General features: G+C 36.8%; 1 protein-coding gene across 4 annotated transcripts; it reads right to left on the reverse strand.

Moving 5' to 3' along the window:
- Window positions 1-27,129, reverse strand: LOC104885428 (uncharacterized). 4 transcript variants are annotated; one of them, XM_048636288.2, is made up of 4 exons: window positions 26,806-27,129; window positions 26,388-26,469; window positions 11,882-12,043; window positions 1-807 (listed from the first exon to the last, which is right to left on the reverse strand). In XM_048636288.2, exons 1-4 carry the CDS (start codon window positions 27,019-27,021, stop codon window positions 743-745), a joined length of 525 nt encoding a protein of 174 aa, XP_048492245.1. In that variant the 5' UTR covers window positions 27,022-27,129; the 3' UTR covers window positions 1-742. The 4 variants fall into 4 exon arrangements, with proteins under 4 accessions (XP_048492245.1, XP_048492247.1, XP_048492246.1 ...); XM_048636290.2 differs by lacking the exon at window positions 1-807 and adding an exon at window positions 1,349-1,798; XM_048636289.2 differs by lacking the exon at window positions 1-807 and adding an exon at window positions 1,991-2,127.

Consider the following 27,129-nt stretch of genomic DNA (forward strand, 5'->3'; position numbering starts at 1 on the left):
TTAAAAGAATATTATAAAGAGATATTGATTTATTCAACAAAATAAGAAAAAGAACTAAAAACTGAAAATAAAAAGGAAAAAAAGGGTTTAACATGGAGAAAAACATTCAGGGTATCCCCTAACTAATGAAGAAGGAGAGGGTTTTTGAAAGGGGTGGGTGGAGGGGTGGCCATTAACAAATATTACATAGATATACACGAAAGAGCCATAAATATAGAATAAGACTATAAGTATAAATCTACAATTTATTTATCGTGGAACAGTGGGGTGAATAGACTTTTTCTTAGAAGTAGAAAGACTATGAGCTGTGATTCGCGCATACCCGATATGGACACTGTTTGTCAATATCGTGGTAAAGTTGTAAATAAATACAACTTTTTCTTTTTTTTTGGGTTTTTTTTAATTTTTTTTTTTTGGGTTTTTTACTTACATACATTCATGATCTGATTCACATTAGAGTTGATCTGATTCACATTATAGTTGATCTGATTCATATAATAGTTGATCTGATTTCTATCCTTCATGATCGAAGTTGTCTAAATTGCCATTAAGTCAACTTTGTTTTGTCTTTTTCTGGCAAAATTACTAACATACCCCGTTATTGACACTGTTGGCCCATACCAGATATGCACCAATAATTTCTCGAAAGACTACTACTTAAGTTTGTGTTAAAACTAGAAGAAAGGGGGGAAATTCATTATTTCCCCTTCATATGGAGCCAGGTGATCGGCGATGCCGTTTCTTATTCCTTATGATTCTCTAAGCGCTCCAGCACATTTGTCTCTCCAGTTAACATCTCAGCCAGCCCTGGCAAGTTGATAAACATAAATAAGATTAATCCAGCAGTGTATGTATAGGCTCAGATCGAGGAATAAAATTGGGCCCCTTATTAGGAAAACATTATTAAAGGAAAAAAATTGAGAATATATATATATATATATATATATATTATATATATATTATATATATATATATATATATATATATATATATATGGCAATTTGAGAAAAGTAGGTTGCTGATTAGGAAAAAAAAATATATTGAAAATGTACAAATGATTAGAATAGGCGGTTTTATTTTTATATACAACTAATTTTTAACCCGTGCACGGGAGCCATATTTGTATGTGATATTATAAACTATTTATCAGACAAAAAGAGACATGTTATTAATGTCTTCAACATTTTTATTTAATGAGATTGATTGAATCAAATTGAATTGACAACACATTATGAAGAAAAAAAACAATTGCACTTTATCTAAATTGATAAATAAAAAATAAGATCAATTGCAACTCAATACACAATTCAAACATTTTGAAAAAATTCTCATAAACCACACTGGTTGTAACAGATGAGTTGCCACGATCTTTATTAAATGTTAAGATTTTCAAACACTGTTTGCTTCTAACACTTAAACATCATGTAATAGTCCGTGTCCGAATACATAACCCATGCTTAGAAATAAAATTGGGTAATTAACTTTCTACCGTAAAAGGGTCAATTTACTTATACAAAGCTGACTTGTTTAACGTTAAAAGTTTCTTTTATATAAAAGTGACCCATTTTAAACTAAAAAGTGACCCATTTGGACTTAAAAGTGACTTGTTTTGACCAAAAGTAAAATAGTTTGACATAAACTTATTATACACTGAATGCACATAATAGTAAATGAATATAAAACCTACTAATCCTAAAAATTTTATCATCCACCACTTCGTTATACATTCTCGTTCCTGTATTTTTTTCCCTCTTCTTCTTCCTCTTCCTCTATCTCTTTTCTCGTTCTCTATCTTTCCCTTGAAAATCGCCAAAGCAACATGAGTAACGTAGAAGTTATAGGTTTTTATTATTATGGTCTAATGAACTTATTCTCATAAATTTTCTAAGTTGTAGTACTTCCTATGTTCGATTTTAAATATTAAGTTGGTTTTACTACAAATTAAAATTGCAAAAAAAGAAGACTCCTCGTGTGTGAAAGTCTATGGATTGCATGCCAAAGGTGCATGATGTGATAATATATCCCGTTAGCAAGTGCGCAATTTCCTGGAGAAAAATCAATTGAGTACTTATGGTTGCATCCACATTATGATCGATCTTGGTAATGCCAAAAACCCCACCCATGGTTCTGTAGAATTGATGATTTAGAAGTTAAAAACAGAAACGATAAATTCATATTACTTTAGAAAGATAATTTCAAAATATTTTTTTATCTATATAAGCATATCCACCTACAAGGCTACAACTTTTGTAAAGCCTAAAAGGTTTAATTTGTGAATAGGAAATCAGCTATGAGGGTTTAATATACTCTAAGCTTTAGTTTCTTTTTTTGAAGTGGGGGTTTCAAATATTCAGCTAATAGGATAATACATCAGCTATTGGCATGTTCTATATTTTTTGATCATATATGATGGTATCTTTAAATATTAAAGGGAGATAAATTCATCCATATGCCCACCCGTCACCTGTGGCAAGTACACAATAAAAAACCATCTGTTTTCCACTACCCACTTCTATATCAGCACCTTATGATACCCAACCCACCACCTATCTTGTCCTCCAAAAGATTCACTTTACATGCTAAAACATCCACCCCATTTATGTTAATTAATTTTAAGTAAAAGTAACTATATATGTGTACTCCATTACTTTTGAGCAGCGTATATAATGTAGAAGTGTTATTAAAAAAATTCTATGGGGCATATAAATTATAAAGTGGAACCTGGCACATACAATTTCATATTATCTATTTAGCAAGTAATTTTGATTATAAGAAAATATTATAAATATAGATGATATGTTGTTTAACACAATTTCTATTTACAATGATAATAATACATTAAATTCATTTCAAATATATTGTTTTATACTTCCTCCGTTTCTTTTAACTTGCAACGGTTTTACTTTTACACTATTCATAAACTCTAATTAGTTTATCTTTGGTGATTTATAGTTAACGAAACATATTCATGTGTAATTTTGTTATGCTATGATTTGGCAAGCTCAAACATCTAATTGTATTCAAGAACTTTGGCGAGTAGATTTCGTGCATTCCCAAGTTGCCTTCTTCTTTAGAAATTGAATTTGAACTCATATAGACTTTTATTCTCCCCTGATTCAAATCCGCGCAATTTGCACGAAAAATTTTCTATTTCATAAATTTAAGATTTAAGATTTTTTTTCTATAATCATGGTATAGAGCTTGTGATTTGATATTTTTTAATTGTATATTAAATATAAATTAAAAATGGCTTATGACCCATGTGTTGAGCTGCTGATTTAGTTAATGCCATGGTGGATCAATGAACCACAATTTTTTTACAAAAAAGTTGATTAAAAAGTACGGATAAAATACTTCACAAAATCAGAATTTTACATTATCCACTTTGAAATATTAATTTTAGTTTATTTAATTAAAGGGAGGTAAAACTCTTTTTAATCTATTAACAATTTGGATAACAATCAAATAAACTCCTTTTCTTTTAGTTTGAAATTGAAGTATGGATTATGATAACATTAGTTAGGTTTCAACTTTTCATATTTATTAACTTTAATGAACTTGTAATGAGCCTTCAGTTTTAGACTACACTCATGACAATAATCAAAATATACAACGAATTTAATTATATTGTGCCTTACAAATTAACCCTACTTAGATGACTAAAATAACAAATCTAAAATATTACTTCTATGTCATTATTGATAGGGTGAGCAATATATAATCTCATGTATAAAGTTTGATGAAAATTAAAGAATTATCTCAATGCTATATGTTTTCCGCCATCTCTGTAAAAGCCTTTTTTGTCTGCCATCAAATAAGGCTAAAAGTTTGGGTAGAATGCGGCTTATTAATACCCGTAATTTATGGTATCTATATATATAAGGCCAAAATAATAGCGAAAAGTATAAGGATATATAAAAATTGATTTTGATTTTTAATTAAAGAATGCACATTTTTTAAGAATCCAAAATCAATTATCTGCCAAACATAAAAGAGATGCATTAATAGTAGCATAATACATGAAGTATATAGGATTCATTATCGAATTGAATTATGGATAAATCCATAAATCATGACGTATTTTTAGGGGCTGTGATTTGGGATGCAAAAATCAACTCTAATTATTGAATCTCAGCGGCTATCATGATTGAAGGAATTGGTAAAAAATTTGTTTTTACCGAATTTAGGAGATTTTAATTGATTGATCATCTTATTGAATGGAAAGTTTAAAAAGGACTATATGCCACACTTTTGGATTGAAGGGAAGAATGACACATCAAAATGTTCAACCATCATACGACACATGGCATTCAAAATTTTGGAGGAATTGATTAAAGATGACAAATAACGTTGATAGCCTAAACTGATGACAACTAAGCTTATTTTTCTAGGTATATATATATATATATATATATATATATATATATATATATATATATATATATATATATATATATATATATATATATATATATATATATGGATTAGACAAATTAAAACCTATAGTTTTCTAGCAAACTCGTTCCATCTCACTCTAACCTAACACTATACCTAGACATTTCGCACCAACCTAGTCATCTCTTCTATTCTCTTGCCTTTAGTTTCCTTTAAGTCTCGAACTGCATCAAACAATTTGAAAAGATAACTCGATAATCTTACTGAACAGATTAAATTAGTCACTAAATAAATTAAAAAATATGATTATTAATTAATGTTACTAAATAGATTAATCTGGTCACTAATGAATAGCTTAATCCGGTCACTAATAAATAGATTAAAAGCTTCACTTTATTTATTTGCAAATGTGGTTCGTTCTATTCTTAATATTATGTTTGGGCCGTTGTATAATTCAAATTTAAAGGAGGTCTCATACAAGACGAAGTATTAAAATTGTTGTCTTTGTTGGTGTAGCTATAATATGTAAGTAACTTATAATGATCATTAAAGATATTTTCCGTCTTGTATTGATCTTGTCATATATGGTTACTATCTTCTGTAATCTTTATAGTAGGAAACTTGTGAATTGTGATTATTCAATATTCTCCTAATTCTTAGAAGTGATTCTAGGCTAAACTACAAAATTCTGTATAACTATACTTTTATATTTAACTGAATATACATAATGAGAAAGTTATCTTTCCCATCATTCACATGGTACCAGAGCTATACAAAAGTTGTTGGTTAGCCTAGAACCACTCCTAAGAATTAGGAGAATATTGACTAATCATAAGTATCCCAATATAAAGATTACAGAAGATAGTAACCATATATGACAAGATCGATACAAGATGGAAAATGTCTTTAATGATTCTTAATAATAACCTTCTTCTTATTTACTTTTTGTTGTTCTAATAGAAAATCTGAGATGAAAAAGATGTCTTTGGAAATAATTTTTTCCTTAAGGACACATGATTTGAGTAATGAAAGGTAGAAGAAGGAATTGTAGGATCAGAAACGAGATCTTAGTTTTTGAAGCTCGACAAATGAGGATTTCGGTGGAATACATTGACAATGGTAAAGTAACATATTAGGAACAATTTATCTTGTGACTAGTATACACTATTTATATAACAATTGAACCGATAATAATAATACTTTCTCCGTTTTTGTTACTTGCAACACTTTTCTAAAAAGAAAATAATTAATTATTTGCAGCACTTTCTACTTTTCCTTTTTCTTTCTCTCTATCTCTCTCTAATCACATGGGCCTCTTTTTTTTTTTCCTCTCTACCTCTCTCCTACCCAAATTTTGCATTGGAGTTGATGAAAAAAAAAGTGTTGCAAGTTCAAAATTTGGAGAACGTATTTAATATCTTTATTAGTTTATATGTTGAGTCACTTAGTTTAGGTCTCCTCTTGAGGTAGACCTAGAGTGGTCCCCCTCCTGGCCATGGGGTAGGGTGGACCCTGAATTAAAAAAAGCAAAGGGATACTCCTATTCAGTTGCCTGTTTATAGAAATCTAACCAGAAATCATACTTTGATAGAGAGAGAAATAAACTCTAGAAATAGAGAGTTTATTACAGGAAAATTTTATTAATGTCTCACACTACAAGATAAGCAATACATGAGCCTTTTATACAGTTAGAAATAACTAACTTTGCTGACAAGGCTAACAAGATATATTTGGATAAATATAATTAACTAATACTCCCCCTTCAAGCTGGACTTGGGATATAAGACCAAACTTGCTACATATAGCCTGATGCTGAGCTGAAGGTAAAGCCTTTGTTAGCACATCTGCTAACTGAGAAGCACTGGAAACATGAGAAGTTGTTAGAAAGCCTGCTGTCACTTGCTCCCTTACATAGTGCATATCTCTTTTCAAGTGTTTTGTTTTCTCATGAAACACAGGGTTGTGTGCTAAATGTTCTGCTGATATATTGTCACAATTCAGCACAATAGGCAAATGAACATAAACTTGCAAATCTTCAAGAAGTCCATGCACCCAGACCAATTCACTAGCAGTGTTGGACATACTTCTATATTCAGCTTCTGCTGAAGATTTACTCACTGTTGCTTGCTTCTTTGTTTTCCAAGAAATGAGATTATTTCCCATAAATACAGCATATGAGCTCAATGATCTGCTACTAAACTGGCAACTGCTCCAATCTGAATCACTATAAGCACATAGATCAAGTGTAGAATCTTTTGTATATTGTAAACCATAGTCCATTGTACCTCTGAGATATTTAACCAAATGTAGAGCTGCTCGCAAATGTGGAACTCTAGGTTCATGCATAAATTGACTTAGGTGTTGAACTGCATATGACAAGTCTGGCCTAGTAATGCCAAGATAGAGTAACCTTCCAACAAGCCTTCTGTATACATCTGGTTCTTGCAAAACTTCACCAGAATATATGGACAATTTTAACCTAGCAGACAATGGAGCAGCAACACTTGCACAATCCTCCATACCAGTATCCACCAGAATATCCTTAATGTATTTCTTTTGAGACATAAAGGTTCCAACAGAAGATCTTGTAATTTCAACACCCAGAAAGTAATTTAAATCTCCCGGATCCTTTATAGTAAAAGCCAAATCTAAACCCTTCTTTACTTCTTGAATTTGCAACAAAGAAGTTCCTGTGACAAGCATATCATCTACATATACTAGAACAACCAAAAATTCACCATCAAGTTGTCTAGTAAACAAGGAATAGTCCTGTTTGGACTGAATAAAACCAATAGACACAAGGAATTTAGTAAGTTCTTTATTCCATTGTCTTGATGCTTGTTTTAACCCATATATAGACTTCTGCAATTTACAAACCTGTCCAGGTTTAGCCTTGAAATAACCAGCATGAGGAACCATGTATACCTCCTCATCTAAAAATCCATGCAAAAATGCATTATTTACATCCAACTGACATAAATTCCACTGTTTCACTGTTGCTAATGCAATCACCACTCTAACTGTTGCCAACTTAGCCACTGGAGAGAATGTTTGAGTAAAGTCCTGACCCTCAATTTGCTGATATCCTATTGCAACCAGCCTAGCTTTATGCCTCTCTATAGTACCATCAGGTTTTGATTTTGTTTTATAAACCCACTTGGACCCTGTAGCCCTTTTTCCTTTAGGTAGAGAAGTGAGAGTCCAAGTTTCATTGGCTTCTAAAGCCTGAATTTCTTTGTTCATAGCAAGGATCCAATCAGGATCATGTTTTGCTTGATTATAATATTTGGGTTCAACTATCTTACAAGAATTAACAGCAAAAGATTTTGACTCAGAAGTAGAAGAAGTTTGAGCAGTTTTGTGAGGAATGTATGTTGTAACAAAATCATTAAGTTTAGTAGAGGGAATTACAACCCTACTACTATGTCTAACAACTGGAAGAGAATCATGAGTATTAGATAAAACATCATGATGAGAAGAAGGAGAAGAAATAGAAGTTGCATTATTAAGAGAGCATGAATCCGAATGTGTGTTAGACTGTGTAAGAGAATTATTTTGTGGTGATATAGGTTCAAGGATAGGCATAGAATTAGAATTTTCAGGAGAAGAAGAAGAATTTTGAGACAAAGGCATAGAAGAAGAAACTAGAGGAGAGCTATCATTGTTCTGTTTAAGGATTCCATCAGCAAACTTCACTAATTCAGGTTTATATATTTCTGTGTTTGGCTTATTTGTAGAAAATGGAAAGCATTGTTCAAAGAAGACTACATCTCTAGAAATAAATGTAGTATGAGTATTAAGATCATACAGCTTATATGCTTTCTGCCCAGGGGGATAACCTATAAAAATACAGGTTCTAGATCTTGAATCAAACTTGTCTTTATGAACATTCATGTTGTAAGCATAACACAAGCAACCAAAATTCCTCAATCCACTGTATTCAGAAGGCTTACCAAACATCACTTCATATGGTGTTTTCCATGATAAAATCTTTGTAGGTAAATGATTTATCAAGTAAGTTGCTGTTAAAAGACAATCTCCCCAAAATTTCTTAGGTAAATGAGCTTGAAACCTAAGAGCTCTAGCTATTTCCAAGAGGTGTCTATGTTTCCTCTCAACCCTACCATTCTGTTGAGGAACATATGGCACACTCTTTTGCATTATGATTCTTTCAGACATAAACATGTGAATGCATTGTGTCTTCACTATTTCAGTCCCATTATCTGATCTTACAGCTTTTACATATTTTCCAAAATGAGTCTTCACCATTTTCAGAAAGTATTCAAGAGTTTTAACAACTTGAGACTTGTTATGTAATAAAAAAGTCCAAGTAACTCTACTATGATCATCTACCAAAGTTAAGAAATACTTTGCTCCATTTAATGCATTCACTCTGTATGGCCCCCATAGATCAACATGAAGTAAATCAAAACATTAATCAGCTCTACTCTTGCTAACAGGAAATGGAAGTTTATGTTGCTTTGAATTAAAACATATACCACAGTTGTATTCATTCATGTCTTTACAACTAACACCAGGAATATGTTTCATTTTGGATAATGATATATGTCCTAATCTGCTATGCATCAAATGTACATCATTAACAGTCTTAGATGTAATTTGTCTACCTACAACAGTTTTATTTGGCAACATACCAGTATTAGAAGATGTTTCCACAACATGACAAGATGAATTTGTACTCAACCCTTTATTTATATCACACACATTGCTGTGGTAGTAATATAAACCTCCTTGTTTCTTACCAATTCCAAGAACCTTGTGTTTATACAGGTCCTGAAAATAGCAATTATCCTTGGTGAAATGAACACAACTGTACTAACAGACAGTAAGTTATGTTTAAAACCTTCTACCAATAATACATCATCAATGCTTAAATGTTCATTAAGCACAACTGTACCAGTCTTATATACCATTCTAAAAGTCCCATCAGCCAATCCAACTTTAATCTCTTTGTTAAGCACCTTTTTACCAATCAACAATTGTTCATCATAAACCATGTGATCACATGCCCCTGAGTCCACAATCCATGTGCAACATTAATTATTTAAATGTATAGAGTAATATACATGACCTGCAAAACTTGCAAAAGACATGTTTCCAGCAGCAGCAGAGGTGTTTGGTTGTTCTTTTCCCTTCATCATTCTCATAACTTCTTGGCAAATGTTATTCATCATTTGAGAATTCATTTGCTTGTTCTCATTATAAGCTGAATCATCTTCATACTCCAGAGGAGAATCACAATGTCCACTGTAAACATGAACATTAGCAGCAAACTTCCTATTTCCTCCTATACCTCTTGTATTTCCTCCTTTTGCATTCTTCATAGCAGTGTACCACTCAGGATACCCAATCAGCTTAAAACATTGATCCATGGTATGACCTTTTCCTTTGCAATGGTCACATTTTTTATCAAATTTGTCTTTCTTCCCTTGAAACCTCTGTATAGCACTAGACATCCCTCCTTGATTATATTTTTGAACAGCCATAGCACTACTTTCACCAGCCTCTAATACATCTGCTATCTCCTTCTGTTTCTCAATTTATTGTGCTATAGAAAATGCTCTGTTTATAGTAGGTAAAGGTTCCATGGACAAAATATTTGTAATAGTGCTATCAAAGCCACTATTTAAGCCTAGCAAGAATTGCATTAGCTTATCCTCAGCTTCAATATCTGACAATCTTTTAAGAAATTGACATGTGCATTTGTTTAAAGCACCACAACAGCAAGTAGGAGAAATTCTTAAAGACTTAAGTTCATCCCACAGCCTTTTAATCTTTCCATAATATGCAATTATGGTTAGATTTTCTTGTCTTAAACTATCAATTTCCTTCTTTAATTGATAGATCAATGGACCATTGGATTGTCCAAATCTTTCGTTCAATTCTTGCCACAATTCAACTGAATTACTCACATATGCAAAATCATCTGCTATTTGTGGAGTCATTGAACTAAGAATCCAACTCATAACCATATAATCTGCTCTAGTCCATTTCACATATTCTTGACTAGATTCACTAGGTTTAGGTGTTAATCCAGTTATAAAACCATCCTTATTCTTCGCAATCAATGCTCGTCTAACATTCCTACTCCATCTAATGAAGTTTGTTCCAGAAAATACAGCAGAAACTAATGAAGAAGTAGGATTGTCAGAGTTAGCTATGAAAAGAGGAGCCAGATTACCTCCATTAACAATTACAGAATCATTGCGATTTGAATTTGCTTCAGATTCTGCCATTGAATATCAATTTTCTTCAGAAAACTCCAATTGCTTCAAGAATCACCAGAAATCTCCAATTACTTCGAGAATTCAACAATCGCAATTACGAATTTCAATCGAGAAACTCAATGTTTCTTTTAAAAAAAAACAATCTCTTCTTGAGATCTAGCTCTGATACCATATAGAAATCTAACCAGAAATCATACTTTGATAGAGAGAGAAATAAACTCTAGAAATAGAGAGTTTATTACAGGAAAATTTTATTAATGTCTCACACCACAAGATAAGCAATACATGAGCCTTTTATACAGTTAGAAATAACTAACTTTGCTGACAAGGCTAACAAGATATATTTGGATAAATATAATTAACTTATAATGTTACATCCAATTCGTGATTAATATATCTGTTGTTGATACTCCCTCAATCCCATAATATAGTTATTATTTCTTTTTTACACGGTCTCCAAGACATAACTTTGACCTTTGATATCTTTAATTTTGTATTAATAAAAGTATAAATAGTTGAGATTATGAAAGTACACATTGTGACAAATTTGAGAAGATCTCACTTGAGTATTACTGAGAATACTTTGTCAAAGGTTTTTAAAGTTTTACCCATCAAAAATGAAGTAGGCACTATATTATGGGATAGAAAAAGTAAAAACCTATTAGACTATTAAGTAATGTTTCATTATGTAGTTGTGAAAGTGGCTGAATATTCATTATATCACCTTATTATTCCTTTCATTCTTAGATATAATTATTCTATATATCGTTTATGATGGAATCTCTGTAATTGTCATGTTAACTTAAATAAGATATTATCCCATCCAATCTAGCCAATCTATATTATGTGATGAGCCTTCTAATATTGTACCTCTTTTGATTTCTCATGTAGTATGTGGCCCTTACTAACACCCTCTCTATGAATCCACTTTTTTCCCTCACCTTTTAGATTATTTATAAGAAATTTTATATTTTCTCAGCAACAGAAATAATACAACAATTGAGTATTATTTGTGAGGTATAAAAATATTTAGTTGTTGCATTCTTTCTGTCATGGAGGAAGTACTATACTATATAATTAGATGTGTGGCCAAATCTAAGAAGACGATGAAAAGGGTATGAAGGGCCTATCGAGTAAAATTTATGTATAATTTGGTGATCTTCTAACATATGGAGTTTCCGCGTAACTTGCTACTCTTCTACGAATTCAATTATTGATAGAGAAATACAAGAGTTTACCATTGGTGTAGTGACGACAATCATGTTCACCTACGCGTAAATCAGTAGGCCAACTGCAGTTGAACTTATAGGCTTCTTCAACGGCATTTGATGAATTGAATGAACCAATGCACCAACAATTTTTCCTAGGCATCTTGCTAATTTTCCGTACGTGAACAATTCCTAAGAAATCAAAACATTAGACAACACAACAAACAAGAGTTACATATTTGTTGGTGCAAAATCAGTTTGTTGACTTTGCAAACTAGTCAATGCACATCCAATAGTTTGATACTGAATGCCACAGGAGGCTTAGTCACTGGGGGTTACCGGTTTTAATTAGATAAAACCTTGCTAACGTACTTTATTGCAATTTAATTAATGATTAAACTGCAACGCCTATTAAATTCAGGCAAAACGCAATAAATAAAGCAAACAATAATTAATCTTTTAATTAAGGAAAAACATACCCATACATACCACAAACTTTAAGAAAGATTTTACAACACATATGAGGATAAGTCAGGCTGGAAAACTAAAAGGAAAGCACGAAGGATGTTACCTCCATGGTTTCTTGCTTCAATCGGAGAATTACATAACATGGCGCCAGGCCAAGTTCTAAATCTAATGGACTAAACTATAACCCCAAAAGAGGGTTGGCTAGACTAAGGCTAGACTATGCTAAGAAAAGAGTAAATGCAAGTTGTTACGTGATATTTGATTGTTGTCTTTTGTTTGATGATCCTTCTATTTATAAGCAATCGCGTTATGTAACTTCCATACTTTTTGGAGGGAAAACATTTGAATTATCTTTGATTCAAATCTCAACCATCTTCTAGCGCTGAATAATCGTAGCCTTGCATGTTCACCCTTACGTGGATCTGATTACTCTCTAACCACCTGTACTTTTCTATCCTTGTCTTTCATCTCCTGATGGTTCTGATGGCATTCTTCTATTTATTTTGACTTATGTTGACTTTGTTCAATAGGCTTTATGCTCTAGTTTGGCCTTCATATTTAGACAAAATTAAACCTTTTGAGGTCTAATACAACTTACCGTAATAAATGCTATCATACATCTAAAAATGGTGGTAACAATATTGCAAAGTGTATCTTATAATTAAAGATTCTTTTTGTGGGAAAGGACCAATTAAAATAGGATTTTTGTGGGGAAACACCACTTAATTTTTTTTTTGACGAAAGGACCAATTAAAATACTTTCCTTGGCAACTTAACACCACGTTATGATTTTCAGGCCAAATTGTCAACTTTCCGACGTTGACGATGTCTTTCCCTCCAAAACCTTGTTTTTTTGTTGTTTCTTATTTTCCCCCTTCTTACTATTTAAAAGCCCTAATTTTCCCACCTGCCCTCATTTTTTTGAAGGTAAATTTCTCATCCTCAACCTCAGAGCGGGTAGTAGTACTAGCTAGAGAACTCGAAGCAAATGCAATCGTCCGAGTTCGTAGAGGAAGCGGGTAAACCCAAATCGAAAATCAGGCTTGTTGTTAATAAACGAAAATCTAAAACAGTGTAAGTGAGTGAGGAGAGAGAGAGAGAGAGAGAGAGAGAGAGAGAGAGAGAGAGAGAGAGAGAGAGTGTGTGTGTGTTAATTAGTGAGAAGATGGAAAAGTGGGTAAGAAGGAGAAGAAGAAAATGACATGAAGATTTTAAAGAGGGAGAGAAAAAGATGGGGATCTTGTGAAATAAAGAGGAGAAAACAAAGAATGTGAGTTGACAAAACAAAAAAAATCGACATTTTGGTGGAAACCAATTGTCAACGCCGGAAACTTAACAATTTGGCTAGAAAATCGTAATGTGGTTTTTAGTTGACAACGAAAGTATTTTATTTGGTCCTTCCCTCAAAAAAAATTTTAACTAGCATTTCCTCACAAAAACCATATTTTAATTGGTCCTTCCCCACAAAAAATCCTATAATTAACGTTAAGTTTTTGTGGCCGGCGATATACCTCTTGTATAGGTATTACCCAAGTCTGCTACTGGACATTTATCATGACCGACAACACATGTCCAGGACGCGAACTCATGAGAAGGAAATCGATGCTCCTCAACTTGAGGCCGCGACGACAGTCTTGACCACTGAAGAGGACAAAATAATCTTCCCTCTGACAGATTCATTACAACCATACACGTGTCAAAGGATTACCTATCCTGTCAAGTGAATAGTACATCTATAAATGGCCAAGCAGTACTATTCCTTCAGGTACATTTTCTCTCATACTAAAATATCTTATCTCTCTCTCAAAACTTTCTCTCTCTCTATAATCCTTATTGGACACCAGCTGACTTGAGCGTCGGAGGGGAGTTTCCTCACAACCACCCCGAGGGTAGCTCAAGTTTGTTCTTGTGCAGATCACCACTCCCGGATAGCCTTCATTACTGACGGATAATTCTCAACTCTGCCACCGTTTCACAATCGAAACAACTTGGCGCTAGAAGGAGGGGCCTCTTATCCTTTTCGAGTAACAACCATGGGTGACGCAGATAACAACACTGGTCGCGATCCACAAGGATTTGATGTTGGTCAGACATCTTCTTAGCCTCCCATCACCGAGCCGATAGGAGCTCCGGAGTTCAACTTTCGGACGCTGGGAAATGGGGAGCAGACTCCGAACAACAATGTCACATACAGTTGGCTCAACTAAGTCAATTCTCCCCTGAGAAGCTCCAGGTCGTGCCATCTTTCATTCAGATGCTAGCGGGCACTCCTCAAACCAATCCACCCACTCAGCAAGCATAAGACGAGACCCGTAAGCTAGCGACCACTGGTCATGACCAATAGGAACGCGGACGACACCCCGCTCACGAAGATGCGTTCTCTTAACAAAGAAGGACGAGAGCTGGAGAGGCGGATTGATCAATCAGGGTATGAGGAACCAATACTAGAGACAGAAGAGCTCTATTATTTTGAAGAAGAAACTCAGGGTCACTCTCGTCGTGAGTACAGCACCAATGGTGCTAGTAACTATTCGACAGGGGGTCACCTGCTCATCAAACCAAAGCTCTCTCCATTCACTCCGGAGATATTGAATCATCCGATGCCCAGAATAAAAATGCCATCCTCCAAGTATGATGGTACATCTGATCCCGATGATCATGTGGCGGCCTATGAAAGTCATATGTTCTTATACACTCAGGTGGACGCCATCTGGTGTAAGGTTTTCCCATCCACTTTGACCGGGATAGCTCAAACATGGTTCAAAAATTTGAAATCAGGTAGCATTTCTAGTTTTTCTCAGTTGTCATCTACTTTAAGTACACACTTTGTGAGTAACAGGCGCCGTGAGCGCACAACTGGAGAATTACTATCTGTTAAGCAAGGCGAGAATGAAAGCTTGCGAGATTTTATCGACCGTTTCAATGTTGAAGCGGTCTCTATCCCAATATTGCAACAGGATGTGGCTGTGTTGGCCTTAATGACGGGACTGAAAGAGGGGTCGTCGTTCCGGAGTTATTTAGGTCGAAAGTCTTACACGTCTCTCAGACCAGTTCTGGGCAAGGCCAACGATTTCATAACCGGGGGGGGGGGGGGGGGGGAAGAATTTGATAGGGTCGTGAGCAATCGCGAGTCAGAAAAGAAAAGGGAAGACAAGCAGAGAAAAGACGAAGTCCGCGAAGGAGATCGCGGTAGAGATGAAAGAAGAGAATCAAACATGGTCAAAAGAGGAAATGACAGACGCTCTTTCTCTCTCTTTAAAATCTCTCGATGTGAATTCATCGTTGCCATGGCCAGAAATTCAAAGAGTCAGAAAGCGGCGGGGAAAGCTAAGGGTCCTAGCTTAGATTCAAATGCTAAGAAAACGCATAGACTATTCTCAACAATGGAGATAGAACCTGTTGTGCAATCGGATGAAGAAGATCTCAGGGATATCTAGAGGTCTCAGCAGACACATAGACTATTCTAGGAGTGGTTGTCAGCGATGCATAATTCTGGAAATGGATCTCAACAACATGAACGGGGTCAAAATCTAGCGGATCGTAGTGTTCGTGTAATTGATCCTGTACCTATTCTACAATTTTCAGAAGCCGAGGTGAGTTCTGTATCCGCTTATTCTGAAACAAGTCAAATTGTAGGAAATTGTGATAGGAATTTGGTGAAAATTGATATGGAGGATATCCAACCTGGAAATTGATTATTGGAGTTCATATGTAATCTGTTATGTTGTTGGTGCTAATCCACTAGGATATGTTATGCATGGTTTTATTAGGAGGATCTGGAAAAATTATGGGGTGGATAAGGTTGTGATGCTTAGAAAAGGAGTATTCATAGTTAGATTCAAAGCAATGGCCATGAGAGATCAAGTTTTGGCTGGGAATTTGGCTTTCTTTGATAAAAAAACCCCTGATTGTGAAAGCATGGGATGTGGATATGGATGTTCATAAGGAGATTTTGTGTCTCTTCCAACTTGGGTTCAACTGGAGATTGATTTTAAGTATTGGGGGAAAGGTATTTGAAGAAATTGGTGGAACATGTGGGTAAATTCCTGAAGGTTGATCAAGCAATTGCTAAGCGTGAGAAACTTCAATTACGCAAGGGTGTTAGTGGAGGTTAAAGTGAATCAGGAATTTCCTGATCATCTTGTTTTCATTATTGAAAAAGGTATTGAAACAGTTTGTAACCTGCATTATGAATGGAAACCGGAGTGTTGTTCTGTTTGCAAGAAGATGGGACACTCTAAGGAGGAATGTAGAAACAAGGGGCAGCACAAAATCTGAAGACCAGTAGTACAACAGCTTCACAAGACAATAAATGCAACAGAGGTAATCCTACCACAGGTGCAGAATGCTCAAGAGAAGGGTGGGATTGTGACAAATGATCAGTCAGATTTTAGACAGGTTAAACAAACTAATAGGAGGCAAGCAGCCTGGCCAGGTGACTACAATGAGCAATGCTTTTGAAGCTCTTGAAACCTTAAACAATGATGAAATTCTGATTGGTGAAATAAGGTGTGAAAGTGGAGATGATGGCAATGGAAGGAGAGGGGACTCTCCAGGGGAGCATGGATACTGTATGATGTTGGAATGTGCGAGGGATTTCTAGTATTAGGAAACAACTAGATGTGAAGAAGTTGCTCAGTACTAGAGCCCTTGGCATAGTTAGTCTCATAGAGACTAAAGTGAAGGTGAATAAACTTAGTCTAGTATACCAGAACTTATTTTCTGGTTGGTGTTTCTGCTTTAATTTTTCTTACCATCCGGGTGGAAGGATTTTGTTGGCCTGGAATGCTTTGATGTTTCACGTGGATGTAAGACTCATTGCAGATCAAATGATCCATTTTTGTTCAGGATTCAAGTGGGAAGAATGTGTTTTGGTGTACCTTTATCTATGCTCATAACTCAGCAAGTTTGAAGGAAGGCTTATGGAAGGATATGAGAGATCTTTCTTCTACCATCACTAATCCATGGATTGTGATGGGTGACTTTAATTGTGTTTTAAATAGGGATGAAAGAATTGGTGTTGTGGTTAGAGAGAGTGAGATGAGATCTTTTAGAAATTGTTTGAATGAATGTGGGTTGGAGGACTTGAAGTCTACTGGATGTTTTTTCACATGGAATAATAAGCAGTATGAAGATGGTCGTGTTTTTTGCAAGCTTGATAGAGTTTATGTAATGAAGCTTGGGGTGAAAACTATCCTAATTGTGAGGTCTGGTTTCTCCTAGAAGGCATTTTTGATCATTCTCCCATGGTGGTAAATTTTTTTCCTGATATCAGAAAGGGTAATGCTCCTTTTAGGTACTACAAAATGCTAAGTAGTGCTCCTAAGTTCCACATAAAAGTGCAAGAATGTTGGGATGCTGATATTCATGGATCCTTAATGTTTAAGGTGGTGCAAAAGCTAAAGAGAGTGAAGGCTGCCATGAAAAATTTACAGAGAGGGGTTTCATGAGATGCATGCTGCTGATGCTAAAGCATATGCTCATCTTTTAAGCTGCCAAGCTTAGAGGCAAGTTGATGGATCTGATGCAAATGAGCTGAATGCTGCAAATGAATATAAAAGAGTTCATGGTCTCTATATATCCTTTTTGCAATAGAAAGCTAAGATGAGTTGGATTTGTGATGGTGATGAAAACACTACTGTGTTTCATAAGGCAATAAAACAAAGAAGATGCTAGAATATAGTACATGGTATTCATAGTATGAATGGTGTGTGGAAAGAAGGTGAAGATGTAGAAAATGCTTTTATTGAATATTATGAAAGCCTTCTGGAGTCTGCAAGAGAAAGTAGAAGCCCAGTATGTTCTAAAATCATAGCTACTAGTCCTGTTTTGAGCTCTGCACAACAGGAGATCCTACTACTTCCTGTGACTAGGGAGGAGATTCAGCGGGCATTATTCTCCATTCCTGGGGATAAATCACCTGGACCTGATGGATTTGGCACTTTTTTCTTCAAGGATGCATGGTCTATTGTTGGAACTGATGTCATCAATGCTGTTATGGATTTCTTCAGCTCAGGTAAATTGCTTAAAGAGATTAATACTATTATGATTACTCTAATCCCTAAAATTAGATGTCCTAGTAATGTCTCTGAGTTTCGACCAATAGCATGTTGTAATGTTATTTATAAATGCATAACTGAGGTGATGTGTATGAGGTTGAGAGTTATTCTGCCTCATATCATATTTGAAAACCAGGATGCATTTATTCAAGGCAGATTTATTGGCCACAATATCATAATTTGTCAAGATTTGGTTAGACAATATGGCAAGAAGAATAATAGCCCTGGGTAGTGTATCATTAAAATGGATATGAAAAAAGCATATAATTCTATAGATTGGGGATTTCTTAAAGATATGCTTAAATGTTTGAACTTCCCTGATAGATTTCTAAAATTGATAATGGAGTGTGTTTGTCTCTCCTAGATTTACCTTATTGATTAATGGGAAGTGTTGTGGTTTTTTTGATGGAAAAAGAGGGTTAAGGCAGGGGGATCCATTTTCTCCTCTGCTTTTTGTGATCTGTATGGAGTATTTGAGCAGAACTTTGAAAGTGGTTGGTGAGAAGACTCAGTTCAAGTTTCATCCTCGATGTAGTGGTGTTAAACTCAATCATTTGTGCTTTGCTGATGATGTTATACTATGTAGTAGGGGTGATTTTGTTTCTGTGTATTCAATGCTCCAAGGTTTCAAGCATTTTTCTGAGGCTTTTGGGCTTGAGGTGAATGAGAACAAATCTAAAGTGTATACTTCAGGAATGTTAAATGAACAGGTTCTTAGAATCATCAATGCCTCGGGTTTTAAGCTTGGTAAACTACCATTTAAATACCTGGCCGGGGGTTTTGATTTGCTTTAAAAGAATTTCTGTTAGTGATTGCATGATTCCAGTTGAGAAGATGACTACAAGAATTAGGAGTTGGTGCAGTCGGCATCTATCCTATCAGGGTAGATTGATGTTAGTCAACTCGATTTTAATGAGTATTCATATCTATTGGGAAAAAGTATTTATTTGCAAAAGAGTTTTGGAAGAAGTTGAAATGATGTGTCGGGCTTTCCTTTGGACTGGAGAATATTATAGTGGAAAAGGAGGATACATTGCTTGGCCTAAGTTGTGTATTCCAAAGCAGGCTAGTGGGTTGGGAATCGAAAAAATTCAAGTGGAATATTGCTGCCATGGGCAGATATTCCTGGGCTATCAGTACAAAAAAAAGACTCCTTGTGGCTGAAATGGATTAATGAGGTGTCTATGAAGCATGAAAATTGAAGGGAGTATTATCCTCCTATGAGTAGTAGTTGGTATTGGAAAAAGGTTTATGAGGTGAAGATTCACATCATGCATTTCTTAGATGAAGAACAGCTGAAGCAGATGGATAAATATTCAATTAATCAGGTTTATCAGATGATGGTGGGAGGTGGAGAAAGTTCACTGGGATAACTTGGTATGGAACAGAATGCTGGTTCCTAAACATAGATTTGTATCTTGGTTGGTTATGCATCAGAGGTTGCAGACTACTTACAGATTGCACAAGATAGGGATTAGTGAGAATGCTACATGTCTTCTATGTGGGTTGGAGGAGGAAACTCAAGACCATCCAATGTTTAGATGCTGCTATAGTTCACACATTCTGGTGCAGGTAAAACATTGGCTGGAAATTGATCCAAGTTGTAACACTGCTACTGCTCTCTTCTACTGGTTGCTCAGATGCAGGAAAGGAAAGGAAAGTATCACAAGCAAATCTTAGTTGCTGATGTAGGATCTATGATATACCACGTCTGATGGGCTAGGAATCAGGTGTATTGGAATCATTGTGTAATTAATGTACAGAGCTTGATGAATAAAATTCAGCATAGTGTGATCAATAGAGTCTATAGTATAATGCCACAGAAAATGCCTAGGAAAACTAGGAATTGGGTTAGAAAATTGTCGTTGCAGATTAGTAATTAGGTGTTTCTTGCCTTGGCTCTGAGGGGGTCCAACCTAGTGGGTTTGCCTCATACTTGGTATGGTTTTTAGGTGTATCTGGTTTGAGCTTTCAATATTACTTACTGATGTAGAAAAAAAAGAGAGGAAATGATCGTGAAAGAAGTGACCGAGAAAAAACTGAACGAAAAGAAAGGTTCGATGAATATACCCAGCTTATGACGACTAGGGCATAAATTTATACTTTGAATAAAGATAGCAACAAATGGCAGCGTCCCAAGCAGATGTTCCATAAAAACCGGGACAAATCTAAGTTGTACGACTTCCATGGTGATCACGGTCACCTGACAAAAGATTGTAGGCACCTGAAGGATAATCTCGAGGATCTGATCAGAAGAGGTTATTTTACCCAGTACAAGGCCCAGACAAAGGATAGGGACCTGAAGAAGCCATCAAACCAGAATGTGCAATCACGGATTGGCGAGATTCACATCATTAGTGGCGGTCCCGGGTAAAAGCGAGTTTAAAAAAGTTCAGACATCAAGTGAACTTCAACGAAAGTCTTCCATGGAAGAAGCTGCCAGCAATGCCGGCAATGTCATTTATTTTGGAGGATGCTAGGCACGTTGTATATCCTCACGATGACCCGTTAGTGGTCACTCTGAAAGTATCAAACTGCTTGATCCACATAATCTTGGTGGACGAGGGCAGTTGTGCAAACATTCTCTATATGTCGACATTTGAAAAGCTGATGATTGGCTGGGAATATTTGAAGCCGGTCCGATACTCAGTATTTGGGTTTACAAGAGCATCGGTGGTACCGGAGGGGCTAATTACGTTCCCGGTGAGAGTTGGGGAAAACAAAACGGCCAGGGATGTCATGGCAGAGTTTCTAATAGTAGATGTCCTAGGGGCATATAACGTCATCATAGGGCGTCCTTTCATCCATGACGTCCAGGGGGTCGTCTCAACCTATCATCTAACAATGATGTATGTCTCCAATGAGGAAGTGAGGTCAAGGTTGAAGGGGAATCAAGAGATGGCGAGATCATGTTACATAACGGCTTTGAAGCAGCCCGCCAGAAGAGTCCCAGTAAAAAATCTTGACTCGCCATCAAGAAAGCAAAGAAGAGCCCAAAGAAAGGCACAAGCTGAGGAAAAAGAAGTTGAGAAAGAAATGGAGGTAGCCGGGAAAGAGGTTGAAGTGGTTTCAATGGAAGATCTTGAGTCTCTGCCAGAGGATGAGTCGAGACCAAAGCCGGACAGAGAAACTAGGCAAGAGATGTTAGCTGATGATCCAGCTAGAGCGATCGCTGTTGGAATGGACATGGACCCAGAGGTCAGAGTCAACCTGGTTTGAGTGGCAACAAAAAGTTTGAGTGGGGAACGGAGCAGAGCGAAGCCTTCTCGGCCGTCAAGGAACACTCGAAGAGCCTGCCAACGATATCAAGGCCCGAGACAGGAGATACGCTGCAATTATACACTCGGCCTCGCCTAAGACTGTCGCGACTGTATTGCTGGTAGAAAAAGAGAAGAAGCAGCACCCCATATATTTTGTTAGTCATAGCCTTAATGGCCCAAAAAGCTGCTATCAACTAATAGAAAAAATGGCCCTAGCAGTCGTCTTAGCGGCCAGGAAGCCGAGGCCCTATCTTGACTGTCATCCGATTCAAGTATTGACCAATCAGCAACTAGAGAAGGCTCTGCTGAAAATGGATACCTCGGGCCGTTTGCTGAAATGGGTCATCGAGTTGTCGGAGTATGATATCCAATATAGGTCGCGAACAGCCATCAAGGCGCAGGCATTGGCGGATTTCATAACAGAAGCTTATGAAGAAAAAGAAGATGACGATAAAGAAGCATGGCTGCTCGAGGTTGATGGATCTTCAGCAACGAATGGGGCTGGTGTGGGGATCGTGATGACTAGCTTGGAAAGGAACGTATACGAGTACACGATCAGGTTCGCATTCCCGGCATCAAATAATGAAATCAGAGTATGAAGCAGCTATTGTCGGACTGAAAATGTGCATAGCAGCAGGCACAAAATGCGTATCACTGAAAACGAACTCGCAGTTGGTATGTGGTCAGCTCAGAGGAAAGTTCGAGATCAGAGAAGTAAACATACAAAAGTATGTAGAAAAGCAAAAGAGGTAATTGCTCAACTGGAGAACTTTGAGGTTTATAAGCCATCCTCAAGGCCGAGAACACGAAATCAGCCGGGAGAGTGGTTCACGGAATTGATTGAGTACAAGCTAGGAGGAGTGCTCCCGGCAGATCGCATGTCCGCCAAGAAACTAAAGCGGCAAGCAAATTCCTATATAATATACCAAAACGATTTGTATAAGAAATCGTTCAGCCTACCACTGCTAAAATGTGCAACAACCATAGAGGCCATGAAAATAATGGAAGAAATACATGAAGGGATTTGCGGAAATCACGTAGGAGGAAAAGCTCTAGCATTAAAAGCATTGAGAGCTGGTTTTTACTGGCCAAGCATGTTGGCGGACGCTCAGAGCTATGTGAAAAGATGTGACAAATGTCATAAATTTGCTCCAGTGATAAACAGACTGGCAAACGATTTGCAACCCACTTTATGTCCGGTACCGTTCGCCCAATGGGAAATGCATATTCTGGGACCGTTCACGACCGCGACTGGAGGAAGGTATTTCCTTATCGTGGGAATTGATTATTTCACGAAATGGATAGAGGTCGAGCCGGCAGCGAACATAAAAGCAAATCAAATAAGAAAATTCATCTGGCAAAACATCATGACTAGGTTTGGCATCCCAATGGCCATCGTTTTTTACCATGGCGTACAGTTCGACTGCCGACCAATACAAGCTTTCCTCACATAATTCAGAGTCAAGTTCGCCTATTCAGCAGTATGCCATCCTCAGAGAAACGGCCAAGCTGAGGCCGGTAACAAACAAATACTGAACGCCCTAAAAAAGAAGCTAGATGAGTTCAAAGGCAGATGGGCTGAAATGGTACCGACAGTACTTTGGGCAAACAGGACAACAGAGAAGGAAGCAACAAGGGAGAGTCCGTTTAAGCTGGCTTTTGGTGCGGAGGTTGTGCTACTGGTAGAGGTAGGGCTACCATCTTACCGAATTAAGCATCAAGTCCTAGAGGAAAACGACCAAGCACTGAGGGAAAATTTGGATTTTCTCCCGGAGATAAGGCTAATAGCGGAATTAAAGGCAGCACTGTACAAAGACAGAATATGTAAAGCTTACAACAAAAAAGTTCTAGAAAGACCATTAGCTGTTGGGGACTTAGTGCTAAGAAGAACGACCGCCACGGGAAAAGCTCATGCTGAAGGCAAGTTGACAGCCAACTGGGAAGGTCCCTACACTATTGCCAAGAAGCTTGCTCCCGGTTCTTTCATTCTCAAAGGCATGGATGACAAAGAACTTAGAAACTATTGGAATGCTAGTGTTTTAAAGAAGTACTATGTTTGAGGGGTAGAATGTAATGGGCCAAGAGCCCCTTTTTATTACATGAATAATATAAACTTCTGCTAGCGTTCCATAAAAGTGTTTTATCATTTGTATATTAACGACCACATAACAGGCCTAAATACAGACAGGCAAATAATAGGCTCAAAGTACGACAACGGCCATATAACAGGCCCAGTACAGACAAGGCCAGATGACAGGCCCAAAAGCACAACAATGGCCATATAACAGGCCTAGTGCAAATAGCCATATAACAGGCTTTAAACATTAACGGCTACATAACAAGCCAAGGAAGCTAACAGCCACATAATAAGCCAAGGAAGCTAACGGCCATATGATAGGCCAAGGAAGCTAACTGCCATATAACAGGCCTCAGACAATAACAAGATAAATGCAGATGCTAAACGTCCTAAAACTACTAGCATGGCAGCCAACTACAGGCGAAAATGTGGGCAGCCATTCAAAAAGGCACTTATAAATTCATAATCAAAAACTTCAGTCAAGTGTTTACATGCCATCATAGGCTGAATCTTGAAAATTACAACTAAGTCAAAAACTATTAGAAGCTACAAAGGAGTCGGGAGATGACCGCCAAAATCTTCAAGAAGGGGGCGCTTCTTCATCTCCAATAACGGGAAGAACGTTGGCAATAACGTCCTCGAAGCAGATATAGGGCTCGCCATCAAGAGGGCGCAAATGAACCCCTTCAGCAAAATCGATCTCCATTTGCTCCCAGTCAAATGATGGGTTGGAATGACAGACACACATCGCTTCGCGGCCACCCATCCGCCGTCATATCTCTCTCCGAAAAGACCGACAAACTCCTCGGACTTCCTGAATTCTGCTAGAGCGAGACGACCGGCATCAACCTTTGCATTCTCCACAGCAACAACCGTCTCATCTTTGGCAGCCTTCAGTGCCAGCTCCAACTCCTCTTTCTTCTTCTCGGCCTCCTCCAGCTGCTTAGCTTTCAAGTGCAGGTCCGCCAACTCCTTGCCGGGCTCGGACTTGGCCGCCTTCTCAGCTGTTAAATCAGTTTGAAGCTAATAGTTGGCCTGAGAAACAGCAACATCGCAAGCAGCCTTCAGATCTTTTGCAACCAGCTCAGCTCTCTCGGCGACGCTGGTACTCAACATGCTGCGCTATCAGCTCCACAGCAAAGTTATTGGCCTCCAAAAGAAAAAATAAGAGATTTTTTTTAAAAAAAAGAGAAGCCACTTACCACTGCCAAGTCATGGGTCAGCTGAGCTGCGGGTAAAAATGTCGAAGTAAAACCAGAAAAACCCTCGAGCAAAACCTAGAAGAAAAGAACCGAAATTTGTGGAAATTCTTCGAAAGGAAAGAGGGAAATGCATAAAAATGACCTTTTTGAGGAAGTTCGAGGAGGAAAAAGTGTTCTCCAGTCGCAAAGCAACAACTTGAAACTCTAAGAAAAATGGAGAAACCAGAGGGAAAGGGTTGAAGAAGGACGAAGAAGTTGAATGAAAAATGAAAAAAAACGAAATTTCGCTTTTAAATACCAGAATAAACGGTGGCGATCAAAAAGACGCATCAACTGCTATCACGGATCAACGCCAAGTGTCACTTGCACAACACACTCTAGTAAAAAGAAAAAAAAACGAGCGGGATTCCAAAAGTGGTGATGATTACACCTTTTTGAAACTCACAACTCACCCCATGTCAACACATGGCAACATCAAGGGTCCGATCAAAAAGGCATGCAAAATTCGTCCACGTCATCAAAAGAAACACCGATAACGGTCACAACCGTCAACGATGCTGGGGGCTAGTTGTATTGGTATTACTCAAGTCTGCTGGCAGACATTTATCATGACCGACATCACATGTCCAGGACGCGAACTCATGAGAAGGAAATTGATGCTCCTCAAGTTGAGGCCGCGACGGCAGTCCCGACCACCGAAGAAGACAAAATAAAGGGAATCTTCCCTCTGACAAATTCATTACAGTCATACATGTGTCAAAGGATTACCTATCCTATCAGGTGAATAATAAATCTATAAATAGCCAAACAGTACTATTCCTGCAGGTACATTCTCTCTCATATTAAAAATAGCTTCTCTCTCTCTATAAACTTTCTCTCTCTATAATCCTTATCAGACATCAGCTGACTTGAGTGTCGGAGGGGGTTTCCTCACAACCACCCCGAGGGTAGCTCACATTTGTTCTTGTGTAGATCACCACTCTCGGATAGCCCTCATTATTGACAGACAATTCTCAAGTCCACCACCGTTTCAGAACCGAAACACCTATTATTAACGCTGTGGTAAGTCCATAACTCCACATATAAGCTTAATTATTGTACTTTAAAGTTACCTATCAATATACTAGGGGTTATCACTTATAATTTTTTTGGGTTACCTAATACTTTTTATATTACTTATGCAAATTGAAGAGATTACCTATGTTTTAATATAGTTAGTTTTTATTCTATATATGCGCTGCCGCATGGTGGTTGTAAATTACCATGCGGTTAGTCGCACAAATAACTTGATGTAGAATTAATTAAAGTTTGTATTAGGGAATTAACTCATAAATGCAGCTGAGACATACTTCAAAAAATTCAAGGGAAATAGAGGAAATTGAAGCATCAACAGTAGGCTCACCTTTCAACCAGTGTACAAAAAAAAAAAAAAAAAAAAAAAAAAAAAAAAAAAAAGAACAGTAGGCTCACCTGGGACAGCTCTACCAGACAAAGCAGCCAAAGCCACATATATGTTTTCAGGATCCTGAGGCTGAAAATCAAACACTAAAGCCTGCAAACAAAGGTACTATTCCCACATTATATGAGCAAAATCAATGGTCTCAAAGTCTCAACTTCTCTTAATCTAGACCATGTACATAATTAATTACATATAATTAATTACATACAATAATCTTTATGCTTGTCTATGCATTTCTAAATTTCTCTCATCACTTAATTCAAGTACATATACAGGAAGAATGTCAAAGCTTTCTTTCCCATAACTCGGACGCGGTTGCATGATTTGAGATTTTAACTATAGTAATCGTCCAGTTCCCTTGATTTGATTAATTCATAATTTTATTTGCATAAATGAGTTAAGAAGGAAAAGAGAGAGAAATAAAATGACCTGGGAGTTGCTGGAGAGAGGAGAGATAGAAGTAGTTGAAGGTTTAATGATGAGCATGAAATGCCGAAGATGCCATAAGTTGAGAGAATAGGCAGCACTCATGAGTAACTGAGCAGGTCCTTTGGTTGCCCTCAGCGGCATTGTCGCCACATATATTTCATCTTTGCCTCTTCCCATGCCCATTAATGTGGGATCGCTTCCAAGAGTGCGCGTCATTTCTGATTCGATGTATTGATAAACGCTATAGGAATTTCTTCTTATCTCGAATATAGAAAGCTGTCTTTATACATAATGGCATTCCTCTGTTTAAAAAAATCTGAACAC

This window comes from Beta vulgaris, chromosome 9 (assembly GCF_026745355.1).
Source record: "Beta vulgaris subsp. vulgaris cultivar EL10 chromosome 9, EL10.2, whole genome shotgun sequence".
NCBI classification, from domain to species: Eukaryota; Viridiplantae; Streptophyta; class Magnoliopsida; order Caryophyllales; family Amaranthaceae; genus Beta; species Beta vulgaris.

Bases quoted from the DNA above. Each gene is read 5' to 3' on its own strand.
- LOC104885428 (XM_048636288.2), bottom strand. From the start codon at position 27,021: ATGACGCGCACTCTTGGAAGCGATCCCACATTAATGGGCATGGGAAGA. The intron at 26,470-26,805 runs GTCATTTTATTT...CTTTGTTTGCAG, and splicing joins CTCTCTCCAGCAACTCCCAG to GCTTTAGTGTTTGATTTTCA. The intron at 808-11,881 runs GTAAACTCTTGT...TCAACTTGCCAG, and splicing joins TTGTCGTCACTACACCAATG to GGCTGGCTGAGATGTTAACT.